Here is a 19,801-nt window from a genome sequence, read left to right on the forward strand (position 1 = left end):
TAGAACAAAATCTTTTTCAGAGAAAGGAAAATGGTAAAACCAGAGGACATAATTTGAGGTTGAGGGGTGGTAGGAAATTCTATTTTACGGAGAGGGTGGTGGATGCCTGGAATGCGCTCCCGAGAGAGGTGGTGGAGAGTAAAACTGTGACTGAGTTCAAAGAAGCGTGGGATGAACACAAAGGATCTAGAATCAGAAAATAAGATTAAATATTGAAATAAGGCCAGTACTGGGCTGACTTGCACGGTCTGTGTCTGTATATGGCCCTTTGGTGGAGGATGGGCTGGGGAGGGCTTCAATGGCTGGGAGGGTGTAGATGGGCTAAAGTAAATCTTAACAGAGATTTTGGCAGTTGGAACCAAAGCACAGTACAGGGTAAAGCTTTGGATTCTTGCCCAGATATAGCTAAGAAGAAAAAATTAAAAAATTTAAATTGAATCAGGTTACTATGTTACTCCCCGGAGACTATGCAAAATTTCAGAAAGTAGTTCAAAAACCATATCCCAGAAGGGGATGAGACTCTGCTTGTATTAACCCTTTCATTGGCAGATGGTGAAAAGATGTTTTTAAGTACCTTTGATGTTGAACAAGAGCAACAAAGCCAAATAAAGAGTTAATTGTGGAATTGTTTGGGGTAAATATTCAGCCGAGGGCAGTAAGCTTTTTCTATAAAGCTGATAACTTAGAACTATATTAGTTCCAGAGAGTCAATACTGAGCCATATCCGGGCGACACCTGGAAGTTGTGTGGATACAGCTGGAATTCAGTGCAGTGTCCACATAGCTAACTGGTCACAGGACTGGGATTTAAGTGGTGTTACTTGCCCAGTTAGCTATGTGGGTAGCGCCACTATACATCAGCATCATTTCAGGGTCTGACCTGACTCCACCACTGCCTGGATCGTGCTGGGATGGTCAGCGCTGCTACTGCTGCTTGTATGATGGACCGTTTACTTGTGACTGCTGCTCTGCTCCTGTTTTTCAGTCTTGAATGTTGCCGAATAAACTTTCCCGAGTGTGGGTGACTTGACCTAAACATGTCATCTACTCGCTAAAGAGTGATGATCAAACTAAATCGGGTCTTGCTCCTTGGGGTGAACTCTTGGGAGGGATTGGGGCCTTTCCTGTGTTGCTGACTGTTGTTTTCCTTGTGCTCCTCTACAACACACAATCTCAGACCATGACTTCTATCATCTGTGGTCTTCTAAGCGGACCTTATTAAAGATCTAATAAGAGCACCAGCATTTAGATTTCTTATGCCTCACGGAGACTTGGCTGCCTCTGGGAGAGGAGGTGCTTTTACTACAATGCTGCCTCTCAAGAGAGGGATTGGCATCTGAATGGCATAAGGTCTCCCAAACCACTGCAGATATGATCACTAGATTCCCGTCTCATTATTCTAGGTGACTTTAATGTTCATGTGGACATAGCATCACATCCGAAGACCTCCAACTTCCTCACATTCTTGTCTGACTTAAATTTACAACAATTCACGCCTTTTTCAACTCATCAGGTTGGTCACACCTTAGATTCAGTGATCTCTCATAGATGATCAAATTTTCACCGATCCTTAAGAACGCTGCTCTAGAGATATCTACTAGTAATTAACTCACAGATGAACAAATTTTGGATTAGGGAAAATTAAATCATCTATGGGTTAATTACTAGTAGATTTCTCCAGAGCAGTGCTCTTAAGGATCGTTGAAAATTTGATCATCTATGAGTTAATTGCTAGTAGATTTCTCCAGAGCAGCACTCTTACGGATCGGTTTGAGGGATGTCATAGAGGGTGCTGGCTGTCAGCCTCCATTGGTTACTTGAACTGTTTTGAGGTCTCTTTGTACTCAGCAGTATGTGATGAGGTCCTTCCCTAGGGTCTACTCAGTGGACCTGGGGGAGAGCTTCTTTACCTTGTTTTGTTTGTATCCCTCTTAACTGTTGTGTGAGGTTGTGTGGCTGTTGGGGGTAAGGATTGCCTGGGGAGGTGGGGTTTCTGGGTTGAATGTATGGAAAAATTATGTTCTTACCTGTTAATTTTCTTTCCCTTAGACGCAGCAGATGAATCCAGAGACCAATGGGATAGCCCACATCTACCAGCAGGCGGAGATAGAGAAACTGATTAACAGGTGGTCCTATTGGCTGGCACTCCTCCTGTATCTCCAGTATAGCTCCTTTCCTAAGCATCCGTAACCATATATAGGCATAGCATGTAAAAAACTTCTTTCCCATAACAAATCTCAAAATGCAATAATACAGAAAACAACCTGCCATAATAACAAACTGCGAAAGTTGCAAAAGAAAAAACCGAGAGACAATATCCAGAAAGGGTGGGGCTCTGGATTCATCTGTTGCGTCTAAGGGAAAGAAAATTAACAGGTAAGATATAATTTTTCCTTCCCTAGCAACAGCAGCAGATGAATCCAGAGACCAATGGGATGTAGCAAAGCAATCCTCAATCTGGGTGGGAAGCAAACGCCGCCTCCGCAACAACCGAAGCACAAAACGCCCCTACCGCATGCGCCCCCACATCCAAGCAGAAATGCGGAGAGAAAGCACTCTCGGAAGACCAATTAGCCACAAGACAAATCTCCTCCAAGGAAAAAACCTGTGGGCCGAGCCCAAGAAGTAGCCATTGCTCCGGCGGAATGGTCATGAAGTTCTTTCGCCAACCGCTTCCCTGCCAGCAAGCAAGCATAAAGAATGTCCTCCTGGACCCATCGAGCGATGGAAGCTTCGGACGCCACCATACATTTGAGGCGTTCCTTGAAGAATACAAAAAGGAGATATAAACAACTAAAAGTCGTTAGAAATCGAGCTCGCGGAGAACACTACATACGTACCAAAAAATGCAGTGGATAAAAGCACTGCACCCAATTTCTACTCCCAGGAAGAAGGAAGGAAAAGCGAGCATGACATAAAAGAAAGGATGACACCCCCTAGAAAGAAATAGTGGTACCATCCAAACTGATACCCCATATTTCGGAAATCAGAAATAGGAATCCCCGCTGAACAAGGCCTGCAACATAGAAAACTGCAGAGCTGAAGCCATGGCCACAAGAAACCCCAAGTTCAACGGCACAGCCCTTTAGAGTCCCAAAAGACAAGGATGAAATGAAGCCTTCGGTAAACTGAGAAGAAGGACGTGAAGATTGTACTCCAAACCGGGCTTTCTAAGAGGTGCACGAATATACCGCACTCTGTTTAGGAACTAAACTACATGAAGCTGAGAAGTAAGCGAAGAGCAATATACCTAGCCCTTGTAACAAGCCAAGAACGCTAAGCCCTTGGCAATACACTTGTGCCAAAAAGGAACTCTGGAGTGGTTCAAACATTAAGAAGCACCCAAGAAAGGAAAAACCTCCAAAAGGAAGCAGAAGCCACAGGAGAAGACGTCCGTAGCACCTGGATAGGAGAAGAAACAACCTGCTTCGCATAACCCTTACCCGTCAGCCAAGACTTTTCAAAAAAACTAGGTCGTAATACTAAAGTAGTACAAATATAAATGTTGATCGGACCCTAGGCGAGCAAAGCCGGAGATACCAGGAAACTTCTTAGTCCGGCTGTCGAAAGACTCATCAAATCCGCATAGTAAGGATGGCGTCGCCAATCCACAGATGTTACAAATACTGTGCCCGGAAAGCGAGCTCGAGATGGCAAATCCAAGCCATCATCAGCCAGCGGAAAACACTGAAAAAGAGAAGGCAGAGGCGAGAAAGGAGCCACGCAGCTACACCCACTAACTCCCACTCCCTGGGCCCGCCGAAGAAGCTAGGAAGCTTAGAATTGAGAGACGAGGCCATGAGATCTAGGTCCAGGAGATCTCACGTCCATAAAAAGAGCTAGAACACCTGAGCCACAAATCTCAATATCCAGGATGCAGAAGATTACACTATTATTAACATGCACACTTTCCAGAGTGTACACAGCGCTGTACACTGTAACATACAAGAAATCGGCCATGCTCAGATTCCGCAGAGAGAAAGTCTATCCAAACTCTTATCCTGATCCATAAAAGGATCTGCCAACAGAAGACGAAGATGAGAGTCCACCCATTGAAGCAGAACAACTTCACCTGCCAACTGAGTATAACACCTACTGCCCAAGCTGTAAAGAAATACCCCCATCCTAATACTGACCAAAAGGACCCTCAGCGGCATTCCGGAAGAATGATCTGAAGCTCCAGAAAAGTAGCCTGAGCCTGTTCAAGAGTAGAAAAATGAACAAGTACTGAGTTGCCTCTGAAGACCAGACTCCTGGAGCTGAGGATGGAAGCCACCGAGCCCCACTACCCGACAGCCCGGGATGGTCGGTGATCATGAGCTAGTCCAGCAAAGACCGAGGCATGCCTTGAAAAGAGAAATTGCGCTGAGCCACCAAATCATACAGAGCGATGCAGGAGGAGCATACCAAATAATTGGAGCCCTGAGATACCGGGAACCACCGGAACAAAAGCGACTCCTGTAGCATAAGAAGGGGAAAACAAGCTGAAGTTCCCAGTGGAGTCAGCAATATGGATCCTAGAAACTGTACAGAATCCCATACCCTTGGTCATGGTAAGCGAAGAAGAATGCCAATCTGAGACCAAGACCCCACGCCCAAGTCTCCGGAAAGAAATACATGTCTCTCCTATATGAATAAAAACATCACCCTGATATATCTATAAATAGTACAGGAAAAAAGAGCGCTGTGCAAATTCGAAGATGCACGTGTAAAGAACTGAGGAAAAGATATCACCATTTTCGTGTCAGTCAAATGGCCCGACTGGAAGTCGTCCGAATCAAGCAGGCAGTCAAGAAGAAATTAGAGGAATCGCCTGGTAGCGCCAAAATGGTACCACTGCCCACATCACCTAAAACGTTCGTGAAGCCTTGGGTAGACAAAATGGCATGTGCCAAAACCGAAAGCGCTGCTCCAAGAGAGGCAGGCAAACCTAGTGCCAATTCGGAGTCCATAGAGAAAATGTAAATATACTCCCAGGTTGTCTGTGTAACCCCAAGAAACTAATTCAGCAGAATGGGATCCAGCCTGCCCAATGCCCCCGTCTCGGACACCATGCAGTAAGTGGAACAACGTCCCTTAGTTCCCGAAGAACTATAAGAACTGTCCTGAGGACCAGTAACACTGAAAAGGGAAACACAAAACATAGAGACTCCAAGAACGAACTGGAAACCTGAGGAGGATGCAAAGATGCAAGCATCCTGAAAAATCTTCACTGCCCCCTGACCTGACATTATAGCGTCTTCTCCCTCATGAGAAAGCCTGAAGAGTCATTGGAAGAAGTCAAGAATCCCCTTAGAATGAAGTGCAGGCCAGGGAATGGAAGGATGAGAACTGTAGGATATGCAAGAAGATTCTCCTAGGAAAAATAAAGTTTCACAATGTAAAGAGGAATATACTGGAACCATGAAAACAGTACTAACCTCATGCAACATGAGCGAAATACGTATGTCCTTTAAAGTGAATACGTACTAGACTCAATCAAGATGTTGCATCTACCGCCCTGTGGAAAACAACAGCATCCTTACAGGTATCAGACAAAGCTCACATTGCTAATGAGAGCTTCAGGGATGAGGCTAACAGCCACATAGCGCGTGATCCTCCGCGGGTTTGATAGAATAGGTAACTGGCTCCTGGTTAAAAGGAGCTGTACAGCCCTTCCTGTCTGGTCGGGGGGCCCATCTAGCATGTGCCATGAGAAAATGGCGACAGGAAAAACCAGCGCGATAAGCATGGAAATCTGAAGTCCAGGCCCCCTCAGAAATAGAGAAAGAGAGTCCCGGCCGCAGGAAGATGCGCAGTATCATTATGCCCATAGAGACAGCCCGAACTTGGAAACTGTTTGTACTACCTTTAGGCATATATATCCTGTGCCACTACTAGACACATGCAGCTCAGCACAAAGGCCCAAATAAGGACAGTTACCAACAGACAAAGGCTCAATCTGCAGGGACCCCAAGAGAGACAATGAGATACCTGTGTGAAATACAGGGCACTATCTTACTGCTGATCTCACCGTGCCATTAGTAGCCATATGTTGCCCCAGTCCGGAGACAAACCGAGACTGGGTGACCTAGCACAGGTCAGAGTCTCTGGTAAACCCCTTGAGTGCTAACCCCAGAGTCCGATTAAACAAGAGCTTCCTTCAAGGGAGTACAGCAGGAACACAGACATAGACATATAAATCTGCCCAAGCTTGTCCCAAAGCTGGTGAAACACATACAACTTGTCTGAACCAGAAAGGAGAGAAGCCCCGGCATACCCTGACCAAAGTCAGCTGGAAACAAAATACCGGAATGCTGCAGCTCTCCCGCCATTGCTGGAGACCCAAGTGCACGCCTGATTCTCGCTGACACGTGGCCGCTGCATCAACGCTCCTAGAAACATAGTCGGATTCAAGCCCCGCAAAATTTACCCTGCCGCGGCTTGCATAGAAAGAAAATCAGACTCGGGGAATACAGTGTTCTCCCTAGGGCCTTTCAGCTGGGTAATTTAGATGACCGCCCAGCTAAATTCTGCAGCCTCCGCTGCTGCTCAACATTTAAAAAAAAAAAGCCGGCTTGAAGATTTCACCTTAGCCCGTAGCGAACTTATGCTCTGGGGCTTTAACGTGTGTGTGCCGGCTTCCCTTCTCTTCCCTCCGAAACCGGAAGTTATGTCCGGGGGGGAGGGAAGAGAAGGGAAGCCGGCACGCACATGTTAGATCCCCAAAGCATAAATTCGCTACGGGCTAAGGCGGAAGACAGGTCAGTGAAGTTTTCCATTTGCTCTTCTTGCTGCCGGGTCCTGCCTACTTTCAGTTTTACAATGGGTGTATTGATGTACTGCTCACTGCAATATGTAAGATGCTGCCTTTTCCTAGGCACACTCCTGTGTGATGTGTGGATTGTTACTAAAAATCATGCTTTTCATACAGATGGGGGGGGGTGTCATAAAATGATGGGCCTCGGGTGTCACATATGCTAGTTATGCCACTGCCTTCATAGTTTATATCTAATCCACAAGCCTGCTTTTAGGACCTACAGGATATGTATCCCTCTGATTCATGACAATTTCACTTCTCATGTTATCTTATCCATTCTTTTTATTATACAACTGCCCAGATAAGCATCATTCTTTGATGTGATTGGACCTTAAAAATAAGGGCATCAGTCTTCTCCCCAGAAATTTTTTCCAGCCATGAAAAAACATTTGCTGCATTTAGTGTGCCATAAAAAACATTTGCTCCGTTTAGTGTGCCGGAGTTAAAAATGTTTGAAAGATGCTGCTCTATACCATTTGAAAGAGGGCAAATATCTAATTATTCACTTCTAGAATTGGATACTTCTTAAATTTAATATATATATTATGGAACAAGTGTCAAACCTTAAGAAAGGCAGTCATATTGAGCATTGGAAAATAACTAATAATAGTTAACTAATACAAATAGTACACATTTAGGGCTCCTTTTACTAAGCTGCGATAGCGGTTTTACTGCGCGCTTACCTCGCGTAGAATTGCCGCACATGCTAGACGGTTAGTTCTAGCCGTGTAGCGTGGCAATTCTGCACGCACTAAAAACGCTATTGCAGCTTAGTAAAAGGAGCCCTTAATTTTCCCCACCACCAAATTTCCCTGTCCCGCCCCACCCGGCTACTTTTTCATGCCACCCGGCTGGAAAAAATTTCTGGGGAGAACACTGGGGGAATAACCAGAAGAACGGCCCACAGCGCCGGAAAAAAAACATGTCCCATCTCATGCGCGCTGCTATAAACCGGCACCTGCACAATCATCTGCACATGGCCGTGACAAACACTGATGAAAGAGAGCCTCAGAATAAACAGGACTACTACTGCTACACTGAAACCCAACAATGAGAACAAGTGCGAGCATGAAATCGCACCGCTACTGCCGCGCTGTAACCAACAAGGAAACCAAACGCGTGCATGCAAAGGGCGGGAAGTCCCGGCTCCCTCCACGGATTTCTAGTCATAAAACTTAGCCTCAATAAAATATCCATTCCTTAAACATACGTTGACCGAACCCACATTACTAAGACTCCCAAACAGAACCTGAAGTTCAACCGACAGTAAAAAAACAGACATACTCACAAGCTTGTTGTTAGGGTCGGTTGAAACCAGTTAAAGCTGGTTGAGTAGCAGTAACCGAGCAGAATGCAGCAACTGTGGTTTCTGGGTTTTTGTTTTTTTTTAAAGAGAAGGGAAAAAAGAAAAAAATTGAGACCCAGTCAGACCCTCTAGCAATGGAGGGAGGGTGAGGCAGGGACCTGGGGGGGCCCAGGTGTAACCCCTAAAGCCGGCACCGTTCAGCCGGACACCCCTGTCTCACTGAAGAGAAAATCACACCAGGAGAAATAGCATTGCCAGCTCACTGAAGAGAAACCTCAACAGGAGAAACAGAATGGCAGTCTCACTGAAGAGAAACCTCAACAGGAGAAAATAATTTTCCAGTCACAGCCAGAATTCAGGAGCTAGTTGAATAGCGACCTTTTCCTGCTGGGAGATAGAGAATACTGGATAAACAGGAGGAGTGCCATCCAATAGGACCACCTGTTAATCAGTTTCTCTATCTCCGCCTGCTGGTAGATGTGGGCTATCCCATTGGTCTTTGGATTCATCTGCTGCTGTTGCTAGGGAAAGGGGGTATTTGAGAGTGGTTCCTGCTGGCCGAGTTGTTTGTGTTGGTTTCTTGGCTGGTGAGGGAATGAGAGGGAAAGAAGGGGGGGTCTAGGTGGTGTTTGGGCAGCGAGTGTGGGGTATGGTGAAGTTGTGTGACGTGAGGATGGAACGGGTGGCATGATGGCAGGGAAGGCAATTTTGATGTGTTTGAGCCTCTTCGACTTGGCTTCATTTTCTTAACCTGGCTGATTTGAAATTTTCGGGTTCAGCTTCTTGGAGGTGGGTGGGGTAGAGGAGGAGTGGAAGGGGTTCTTTGGGTAGGCAGCGGAGATATGGGTTTGGGGGGAACACAGGTTGAGGATCCAGAGGTGCTCATTGGATTTTGCAATGTTAATGGGCTAATAAGTACTGGCAAGAGGAGCATGGTTTATCGTGAATTACAGCGTATGAAATGGGATATCTGTCTCTTACAAGAGACACATCTGAGACCAAGGGATGTGGGTTTGCTTCAAAACCCACAGTTTGATCTAATACGGACGCATCAAGGTGCAGGTGCCACAAAAAGGGCTGGAGGGTTGGCGATATTGGTTCGAAAAGGGTTGGGTTTGCAGATTGAGCAGTACTGAGATAACTTGGGTAGATGTCTCGCTGTCCGTGGTACCCTGCAGGGTTGACCTATCTCTATTGTTAATATTTATGGGCCCAATGCAGCTCAAGGGGCTTTCTATCGGGGCCTTCAGGAGGAGTTACGTACTTTTGTATAGGGCGCAGTCTATCTGGAGGGAGATTTTAATGTTCCCCCTGATCCTTCTCTGGATCATTCGGGAGGGGGGAGAAAGGCTAACCAGAGTCATAGCAAGGCCTTGAGAGCTCTGATGTCTGCCTTGGGATTGATAGATAGCTGGCGGTTGCTCCATAGTTCTCAGAGGAACTATACATTTTACTCTCACTCCCAGCAAACTTATACTAGATTGGACAGGATCTGGATATATTGGAATCAGGGGGGTGGGCTGAAAAGAGCGGAAAATGAGGCAATGCACATATCAGATCATACTCCAGGTTGGGTAACTTGTCAGGGACTGAATTATCGGGGGGGGGGGAAGATATTGGAAGCTTAACGAATCGCTTTTGAATGCTGGAAGCTGTGGAAAAAACTATACAGGAATACTTGGTTTGGAATGATAATGGGGAGGTTTCAGATGCCACCCTATGAGATGCTTTGAAAGTAGTGGGGGGGGAACTCATCATGTGGAGGGCTATATATAAACGCCAGCAAACCCAACGCCATCTTCAGTTGCGTGAACAATTGCTGAAACTGGTAATGACTCGTAAATCAAGCCCGGACCCAGGCTTTTGGCCAGATTGCAGAGAGCGAGAGATGAGCTGTATCAACTTCAAGTGGAGGAGACGGAGCAGATCCGAGCTCATTTTAAATTACAGGTTTATGAACATAGCAATAAAGCTAGTTCTTATTTGGCTAGATATATTAGGATTAAGCAGACCCGGGCTACTATTGCTAGGATGCGCGATGACAAAGGTGGGGTGCAGGTAATGGGTTCGGCTATTCGTCAGGCTTTTTTGCATTTTTATACAGTGCTCCAGCTCAGGTTGATTCGGTGAAACAAACCCAGTTTTTAGATAAATTACCTATTCCAGTATTGTCTGACAGCGATAGAGAGTATTTTCAGGAACCCGTTACTCTCTTTGAGGTCCTAGGAGTGATTAAGTTGTTGAAAAATGGAAAATCCCCAGGTTTGCATGGATATACTAGTCGGTATTACAAACAATTTTCTGATCAATCGGGGCCTTTGTTGGTAAGGGTGGCTAATGGAATACATATGGGGGGTTCTTTACTGGTTTCCATGGGAGAGGCTGGGGTGGTGATTCTTTTGAAACCGGGGAGAGATCCTTTGAAATGTGGGTCCTATCGACTAATTTCCCTATAAAATTTGGATGCTAAGATTTTAGCTAAAATTTAGGCACTTTGGTTGGGGAGAGTGCTTCCTTCCTTGGTCCATTTGGACCAGTCTGGATTTATTCAGAGACGGCAAGTGAGTGATAATATTAGACATACTTTACATCTATTGTGGGAGACACAGATGCGCCCTCATAAGGCTGTTCTGATGGTGGTTGATGCTGAGAAAGCTTTTGTTGGGTTTTCTTTGGGAAGTTATGGAGTGTATGGGTCTGGGGGTTCCTTTAGTAGGTGGGTGCAAGCCCTATATGAATCGCCGTGAGCCTGTCTTTGAATCAATCAATCTTACACCGATTTTTTTTCTATATATCGAGGGATACTGTTTCGGTTGAGCGTTTAGCGATTTGTATTCGTACACATCCTGAATTGCTAGGGATTTCGGGGAACGGGGTGGAACATCGTATAGCGTTATTCGCAGATGATATCTTATTGTATGTGGGAGAGTCTGCGGATACTATTCCAAGGCTCTTACAGATTTTTGAGGACTATGGGAGGGTGTCAGGTTTTCAAATTAATTTGGATAAAACAGAAATTATGAATTTGACATTGACTAACTCGGAGGTGGTGGGGCTCCAGCGGAGTTTTCCTTTTCGTTGGGCGTTGCAAGGACTTAAATACTTGGGTATTCAAATTCCTAGAGATCTATCTCAGATCTATGCTAAGAACTATCCTCCATTATATCGGAATATTCGACGTGATTTACAGAGATGTCATGGATTATGGGTTTCCTGGTGGGGTAGGATTTCTATAGTTAAGATGAATATACTTTCTCGGTTGCTTTCTTGTTTCAAACTTTGCCAGTACCTGTGCTTCCTGTTGACTTAGTGAGAATGAGTGCAGAATTGAGGAGGTTTATATGGCAGCGTAGGCTAGTGCTGCCCGATTCAGGAAAAAAAAAATTGATTCGATTCAGCCTACTGAATTGGCTTTTCGATTTGATTTTCCTGCCCAATTGGGTGTTTTTTTCATACATCCTGATGAGTTTATTTTATAGCCTCTTCACCCCCTTTGCCTTCTCCTAACCACACTGGCGCTGTGGTGTAAACAAAATAAACAAACAAAAAACACTTTTCCTCTCTTTCTTAAATCCTAGCCCACGTTTGTGGTCTAACACCATCTCTGGCAGAATACACGTTTCAAATGTGACATATTGTAATCACAAAATGGAAAATAAAATTAGTTTTTCTACCTTTTGTTGTGTGGTCATTATTCAAATCTTGTTGGTCCCAGGGTCTGGTTGTCTTCTGATAACTTGCTTGCCAGGGTCTCCTGCTTTCTTCTTTCTCCCTGCTAACCATCCATCTTCCATCTCTGTCCTCCCCTTCCGTTTCTCTTCCCTCCCCCGGAGGTCTGGCATCTTTCCTTTTTTTCATGTCCCTCTCCAGATCCACCTTTTCTTAACTACCCTTTCATCCAGCATCTCTCCCTCCTTCCCCACCACCCCAGGGTCCACCGTCTCTCTTTTTCTTTTCCCAATTACCCTCCTATCCAGTATCTCTATCCCCCCCTCCACACCATCCCTTGTGTCCAACTTCTCTCCCTTTCTGTTCCTTCCCTCCCTAAATCCCATTGTCCATCATCTCTCTCCCTCTCCTCTATTTTTAAACCCATTATTTCTTCCCCCCCCAAAGTCCAGCATATCCAAGTCTCTTTGAACCCCCCTTCCTTCTCCGTGTACTTCCACACCAGGGAACCCCTCCCCTGAAGGTCTGTCCCCCCCTGAAGGCCTGCACTTCCCCCGCTGAAGGCCTGTCCCCCCCTTTAAAAGCCTGTTCCCTCCTTAAAGGCCTGCACCCCCAAGGCCTGTCCCACCCCCTGAAGGACTGCCCCCCAAAAGACTGTCCCCCCGAAGGACTGCGCACCCCCCTCCCCTCCCGGGAAGGCCTCCGTGTTGCTCCTGATCTCCCAGAACCGTTTACCTTATTACTGGGGCCAGCAGCTGAAGATCGCGGTTACAGCATCTTTGAGCTCTGAGTTGTTTCCTCTGCTGCGGTCCCGCTCCTCCTCTGACATCAGAGGCAGGATCGCAGTGGAGGAAATAGCTCAGAGCACAAAGATGCTGTAATCGCGATCTTCGGCTGCAGGCTCCAGCAATAAGGTAAATGGTTCGGGGAGGCCAGGAGCAACACGGAGGCCTTCCCGAGGGGGAGTGCGCAGTCTTTCGGGGGGGCAGTCTTTCGGGGAGCCCAGGAGGGAAGCTGGACTGCAGCACTTCTCGACTGACCCTCCCTCCTCGCCCTCTAAAACAGATGCGGCAGCGGCCAGCCAGCAAGAGCAGCGCTGCCGCTCCTGCTTTAGGAGGCGAGGGGAGAGGGTCCAAATCGGAAAGCCGATTTATTTAAAATTTAAATCGAGTCGAATCGATTCATCCGAAGTGAATCGGTGAACTGATTCGAATCGTGAATCGGGCAGCACTAGCATAGATCTCCCCGATTGTCTCAAAAACAGATGTGGGCAGCTAGAGAGGTGGGAGGTATAGGTGTGCCAAATCTATGGTGGTATTTCCAGTCTGCCCAGATTAGAGTGATATTGGACTGGGACATTGGAGATTTTAAAAGTGGGGTACAGCTGGAGCAGGAGAGTGGGGGGTCCGGAGCTGTTGAAGCATTGGCTTTGGGTTTCTGGTGCACAGAGGACTAGGATTCAGGGTATCGACAATCCTTTTCTCTGGCATCTGGGGCAGTTGTGGACAAGAGTTCAGGCTAAATTGGGGAATGGGGCCGTGGTGTCTTCTATGGCGGGAATACAGGTAGAGCCACTTTTTCCAGCGGGACGGGATAATCCCGTTTTCCGTCGCTGGGCTCGGAAAGGTTTCACCTTGGCCACATCACTGGACCCAGGAGCAGGCAGGGAGGCTAGCTGGCATGGGAGCGCACTCCGCCCCTCCCCCCTCCCAACAGGACTACACCGAGCCAGTTGGAAGCCAGTTGGAGAGTGAATCTCCCAGCACCTGTTTTCAGTTTGTTTCTTTTTCTTTTAGTTTTATTTGAATATCACTTTGGCCGACATCTTCTGGATCCAGGAGCAGGCAGGGAGGCTTGCCGGCGTGGGAGCGCACTCCACCCCTCCTCCCCACCCGACGGGACTACGCTGAGCCAGCAATAGATTCAGCGCCCAACAGCACGCAATCAAAGATGCTCATACCACCTTTGTGAAGCAACCAAGAAGAGATCCACCCCCACAACACTACCAAACATAAAACCAACTGAAAAACAGTAGCCAAACCACCAAAGACCCCTCCACCAACTTTCACCAACCACCAAACAAACAAAAAAACCCACAAAAAAACCCCAAAATGAAGCTAACCTCACAAGCCCAGCACTTCATACTATTAATCCTTCTTGTAACCAGCGGGAAGATAGCAGCAAATTACCTCCTCCTGCTATAGATATAAATAAATCTCTTTTCCAAAATAGAACATCAAGTGACAGAAACTCAAACCTACAATCTAACACTCTACACTCCATTACCACAGCATGGGGAAGAAGACCAACACACACAAAGACTAAACCACACCGACACCCTAAATCACTTATATACCCAAACACAACTCACAACTATCAAACAGAGTTATTCACACTCAAATGCGCCTACTTAAATATCAGAGTGCTAGGTCCAAAAACAGAGCTTATAAAAACCTGGATAATACAAGAAAACCTGGACTGTCTTTTCCTCACAGAAACCTGGCTAACCTCCGACTCAGACCCTAGAATAACTGAAGTCTGCCCACAAGGATACAAAATTACAGTGCTCTGCAGAGAAAAAAAAAGAGGCGGAGGCCTAGCAATCTTAATCAAACAAGATCTAACCCTTAATATAATTGAGAAAACATCTAACCTGTACATGGACCAATTAGCTTGCCAACTCTCAAGCACCACACTAAAAGACACACTAAACTGCATGCTCTGCTACATAGCGCCGGGAAACTGGTCTTTAGCAAGAACCGAAGTGGAACACTTCATATACCAAAACTCACTAATAGCAACCTACAACCTACTCCTAGGAGACCTAAATCTACACCTAGATGATCAATCACCCAAACAAATAGACAACTTTCTCTCATTTCTCAAAGCCTTATCCTTCCAAATGCTAAATCCACAAACAACTCATGAAAAAGGCCACCAAGTTGATATCGCAGCCTTCATGACCCACCAACCATCCTTAACTGAAATTCATACATCTAACGGAATATGGTCCAGATCTATCTGATCAGACCACTTCACCTACACTTTTAACATCAACTGGACCAAAAACAACAAAAAAACTATAACAAAACTCAATAAAGTAACATACACCTCACGCAAACACATCGAACCCTCCATATTCTGGTCTAAAATACATTACATTACATTAGGGATTTCTATTCCGCCATTACCTTGCAGTTCAAGGCGGATTACAAAAGAATTATCCAAGATGTATTACAACAAGAACTTTATAAAAAAAAAAAAAATTAGTCATTTTCAAAAAGAGTGAGAAATGGGTAAGGTTATTTGTTTGGGGTAGTTGGCTTTAGTGAGAGGTGGAGTTTGAGACTTGCGGTATTATTTCTTTTTTCAGAGTTTTCTTGAAGAGTATGGTCTTTATTTCTTTTCTAAAAGTCTTGTAGTCGAGGGATGCCGTCAGTAGATTGGCGATTTGGTTGTCTAGTTTGGCTGCTTGAGTGGCCAGGAGACCATCATATAGTTTTTTCCGTTTGACCTCCTTAATTGGGGGGTATGAGAATGGGGTGTGAGTTTTCCTATGTCTGGTTGCGGTGTTGTGGATGAGGCAGTTATTCAGGTAGTTTGGACTGTCTCCGTATAAAGTCTTAAATAGTAGGCAGTAGAATTTAAATTGTATTCTTGCTGGAATCGGAAGCCAGTGCAATTGGAGATATGCTTCTGTAATGTGATCATGTTTCTTTAATGAGTAGATGAGTCTTAGTGCTGTGTTTTGGATAGTTTGTAGTTGTTTTGTTATGGTTGTAGGGCATGGGAGGTAGAGGATATTACAGTAGTCAAGTAGGCCTAGTATTAAGGATTGAACTATGAGCTGGAATTGAGTTTTCTCAAAGAATTTCCGAACTTGTCTTGTTTCTCATTACTAAGAATGACTTTTGTATTGTTTTATTGATTTGCGGTTGCATGGTGCAGCATCTGTCGATAGTTATTCCTAGCAGTTTTAGGGTGGTTTGTATGGGTAGTTGATTGCGTTGATTTCAATGTTGGTTATGGTTGGTATTTTGTTGTTTTCTAGGAGGACGAATTTCGTTTTATCTGGGTTCAATTTCACTTTGTGATCTTTCATCCAGGTTGATATTGATTTTAGTGTTTGGTATATTGTGTTCGTCATGGAGAGTTCAGGTTGATCGAAGGGTATGAGGATGGTAATGTCATTGGCATAGCTGTAGGAGGTTATGCCTTGTTTGTCCAGGTGAGAGCTGAGGGAGGCTGTATAAAGATTGAAGAGAGTCGGGAATAGAGGGGATCCTTGGGGAACTCCGCAGGGGTTTGATCAAAGTTCAGATTTTTGTTTGTCTGATTTTACTCTATAGGTTCTTGATTTAAGGAATCCTTCAAACCATGTGTATACTTTATCTGTGATACCTATTGTGTCCAGGATTTGTAGTAGAATGTTATGGTCTACCAAGTCGAATGCAGCGGTAAGGTCTAGTTGTATGAGCATCATTTTTTTCCTGTGCTGAGATGTTGTCTGGCTGTGTCCAAGAGAGATCCTAGTAGTGTTTCTGAAGTTGTTTCTGAAGCCGGATTGTGTGGGATGGAGTATGTTATGGTTTTCTAGGTAATTGGAGAGGAATTTGGCAACTAGAATAGATGTGTCTGTCTGTCTTTCTTTATCTCTCTCTTCTTGGCCGCTGTCTGTATCCTTCTGTCTCCTCCTCCCCCCCCGAGCAAAGCTGTCTGCCCCCAGCACCCACCTTCCCCCCAAATGTCTCTCCATGGCCCTCTTCTGTCTTCCCCCCCCCGAGCAAAGCTGTCTGTCACCAGCACATCTCCCCCAAAGCAGCCCCCTTTCCCTATCTCTCCATGGCCCCTTCTGTCTCCTCCCAGCACACCCCTCCCCCCAAAGCAGCCCCCTTTCCCTCTCCCTGTCTCTCCATGGCCCCTTCTGTCTTCCCCCCCAGAGCAAAGCTGTTTGCCCCAAGCACACCCCTCCCCCCAAAGCAGCCCCCTTTCCCTCTCCCGCTGACTCTCTCTCTGTCCTCCTTTCTCTGTCTTTCTGTTCCTCTCCCTGCCCCTGTGTCTTTCTTTCTGTCTCCCTCCCGTTGTCTGTCTGTCATTTTTCCCCATTTCCCTGTGCAGCAGCATTTCCATCCCACTTCCCTATGCAGCAACAACAGCATTTCCCTCCTATCCCCTCTTTCCTGTGTAGTAGTAGCAGCATTTTCCCCCCACCCCCCTTTCTCTTCTCTTACCTTCTCTTCCCTGCTCCGTTCGGCCCATCCCCCTTCTTTTACTGCCGTTGTCCTGCTCGATCTGGCCTGCTCCTGACCCTCCCACCGTCGACAAACCTCGGGGCTCCAGCCGCGTAGGCAGCACTTTAAACACGCTGCTTCGCGGCCTTCTACTGCCGATTTCCTCTGCCGCGTCTGTCTCCGATGATGTCATCAGAGACGCGGCAGAGAAGGGCGCGAAGCAGCGTGTTTATAGTGCTGCCTACGCCGCTGGAGCCGGGAGGTTTGTGGAGGGTCAACGGCCGGAGCGGGGCTGCTGTTCACCACTCGTTTGCTGCCACTGGTGCTGCCTACTCCGCTGGAGCCGGGAGGTTTATAGAGAGCACAGTCGCGTGCATGCGCCTCCAGCCCCTGCAAACGCCGTGAGGTGTCAATTAGAATGTTGCCACAGAAGCACACCTCACGGCGCCAGGACTCACGAATTTTTGAGAGCGCATGCGCGCTCTAGCGTTTTATTATTATTGATAATACAGGGCAACCCCCGTCTCCCTTCCCCTTCACATATATCCCCTCTACTATCAAGAAAACTGAATAAGCCACATTATTACAGAATGCTACACAAATATCATGCTAACAGAATACCACAGTCACACTTGACAGGAATGGTGTTAGGGGAGTGCAACTAGGGCAACTGCCCCCTGGTCAATGGTATTCCACTCCTGCAAAGTTGTATAGGCTGTTCTCATATTGGGATGGTAAAAGTTGGCGGGCTTGTGGGGCGGAGGGTACTTTTATCCATGTCTGGTGGGACTGTCCCAAAGCAGTTTTATTTTGAAAAATGGTTCAAACAGTATTATTTAATGGATTGAGCTGTACCTTTGCATATGGATGTTTTTCTGCTTAATAAGCCTGTGGTGGGACACCCTCAGCGCCTTGGGCAAGTCCCTTAATCCTCCATTGCCCCCTTGGAGTGTGGTGGTGGCATTCCAAGTCCCCTCCCCCCATCTTGCCCCTCCCCCTGCCAGAAAAAGTGGGGGAGGGGGAGCTCCTACCTGAGCAGAAGCTCCTGCAGCCATTTGGGGCTCTTCCTAGACCAGGTTGGAAGAAACTGGGCACTTGAGGCTCCAGCACAAGATTTACTTCCGGCCCCAAAGACCCTAAACTAGAACTAAGCTCCGCCCCCTCCACTTCCCGCTCCCACGGACGTTTTGAACAGCGAGCTGAAACTCCTCCTCCTCTCAGCCTTCTCGTGCTAGAGGGCGTAACCTCCCATTCCTCTTCCCGCCCCAGAGAACATTCTGACCAATCATCACAAAAAGGGGCCGAGCCTTTGGCGTGAAGCTCAGTCCTTCACGTCACCAGCCTTCTCCCAACTCTGTCAGACCAAAACTCCTCGGCTTCGCCCCAAATTCGATGACGTCACAAATGGGGCGGAGCTCCACGGGAAGACTACTTACTGTATTTCCGTCCCTGCACCATTCTGACCAATCAGCACTACAAGGGGCAGAGCCTACGGCGTGAAGCTCCGCCCTTCTCCCTTGTGACGTCTCCAGCCTCCCAACTCTGTCAGGGCGGAGCTTCACGGGGAGGCCACTAACTGTATTTCCCTTCCTGCACCATTCTGACGAATGAGTGCCAGGAGCTGAAAATCCTCCCCTCACTACTCTTCCACCCCAGCAACTGTCTGACCAATCAGCTCTTGAAAGGGGTAGAGCCAATAAGGAATCCTCTCGGTTTCAAGCACCGCCCCTTTCGTGATGTCATCAACCTCCAGGAAACGAGTCTTGTCTTCTTCCTGCTATTGAGCCGAAACTTCCGGTTCCCGATCACTGCAAGAGGCAAAGCCTGATCCTGGGAAATGGCTGCAGGAGCTTCTGCCCAGGTGGGTCTTGTTGAAAGGAGAGAGACCAACCCAGAAACCCTTCAGTGCCCAGAACCCTGCTCTGGGATTGGCTCTTATGTGCCCATAAAATACTCTATATCAGTGGTCTCCAACTCAAACCCTTTGTAGGGCCACATTTTGGATTTGTAGGTACTTAGAAAAAATAGTTAATGTCTTATTAAAGAAATGACAATTTAAAAGGAAAGATATATAAACTATAAAGAGTTTTACCTTATGCAAAATTGTCATTTCTTTAATAAGACAACTATTTTTTCTGCAGCCCTCACATTTAAAGTTTAATATCTTTTCTTTCTCAAAATTGACACATTTTCCCTACCTTTGTTGTCTGGTGACTTTATTTTTCTGTGCTTTCAACTATGTTTCCAGGGCCTTCTTGTCCTTTGTTTTTCTCTCCGTCTTCACGTTCTGCCTTGAATCCATCTTTGGAATTAACTTAATATTCAATTTTTCTGCTTTCTTTTCAAAATCTACGTTTCCATGTCTTACCTTCCCTTCCTATCTCTCTTCTTCCGTCCTATTTCCATGGTCTGGCATCTCATTCCTTCCTTTCCCCTGGTCTGGCATCTGTCTCCTTCCCTTCCCCCATACCCTGGCATCTCTCCCTCCCCCTCCATGGTCTGATATCTCCTTTCCTTCCCTCGCACCCATGAACTTGGCTTCTCTTGTTCCTCTCCCTTCTCCTTCCTTCCTTCTCTTTCCCCAATTGGGTACAGCAGCAACAGAAGCAGCATTCCCTTCCCCCTTTCCTGTGCAGGAGAGGCATTTCTCTTCCCCTTTCCCTCCCTATCCCTTTCCCTGTACAGCAGCAGAGCAGCATTTCCCTAGGGTCCCCCTTTCCTATGCAGCAGAGCATTTCCCTTTCACCTCCCCTTCCTTTCCCTTCCTGGTGGAGCAGCAGCGTGTCTGGCGGCTCAG

General features: G+C 46.6%; 2 protein-coding genes and 1 pseudogene across 3 annotated transcripts in view; 1 reads left to right on the forward strand and 2 right to left on the reverse strand.

Annotated features, from left to right (window-relative positions):
- LOC117355249 (zinc finger protein 420-like) overlaps window positions 1-19,801 on the reverse strand; it is an 818,521-nt gene that overhangs the window by 685,665 nt on the left and 113,055 nt on the right. The window lies entirely within an intron of this gene.
- Window positions 1-19,801, reverse strand: part of LOC117355269 — a 193,054-nt pseudogene that overhangs the window by 3,982 nt on the left and 169,271 nt on the right.
- LOC117355256 (gastrula zinc finger protein XlCGF26.1-like) overlaps window positions 18,593-19,801 on the forward strand; it is a 36,754-nt gene continuing 35,545 nt past the window's right edge. The window contains exon 1 of one of the 2 annotated variants that reach the window (XM_033933553.1): window positions 18,593-18,865. In XM_033933553.1, the coding sequence (XP_033789444.1) occupies window positions 18,842-18,865 (24 nt within the window). In that variant the 5' untranslated portion in view covers window positions 18,593-18,841. The remainder of the gene's footprint in view (window positions 18,866-19,801) is intronic. The other variant, XM_033933552.1, reaches the window with a different exon arrangement.

This window comes from Geotrypetes seraphini, chromosome 2 (assembly GCF_902459505.1).
Source record: "Geotrypetes seraphini chromosome 2, aGeoSer1.1, whole genome shotgun sequence".
NCBI classification, from domain to species: domain Eukaryota; kingdom Metazoa; phylum Chordata; class Amphibia; order Gymnophiona; family Dermophiidae; genus Geotrypetes; species Geotrypetes seraphini.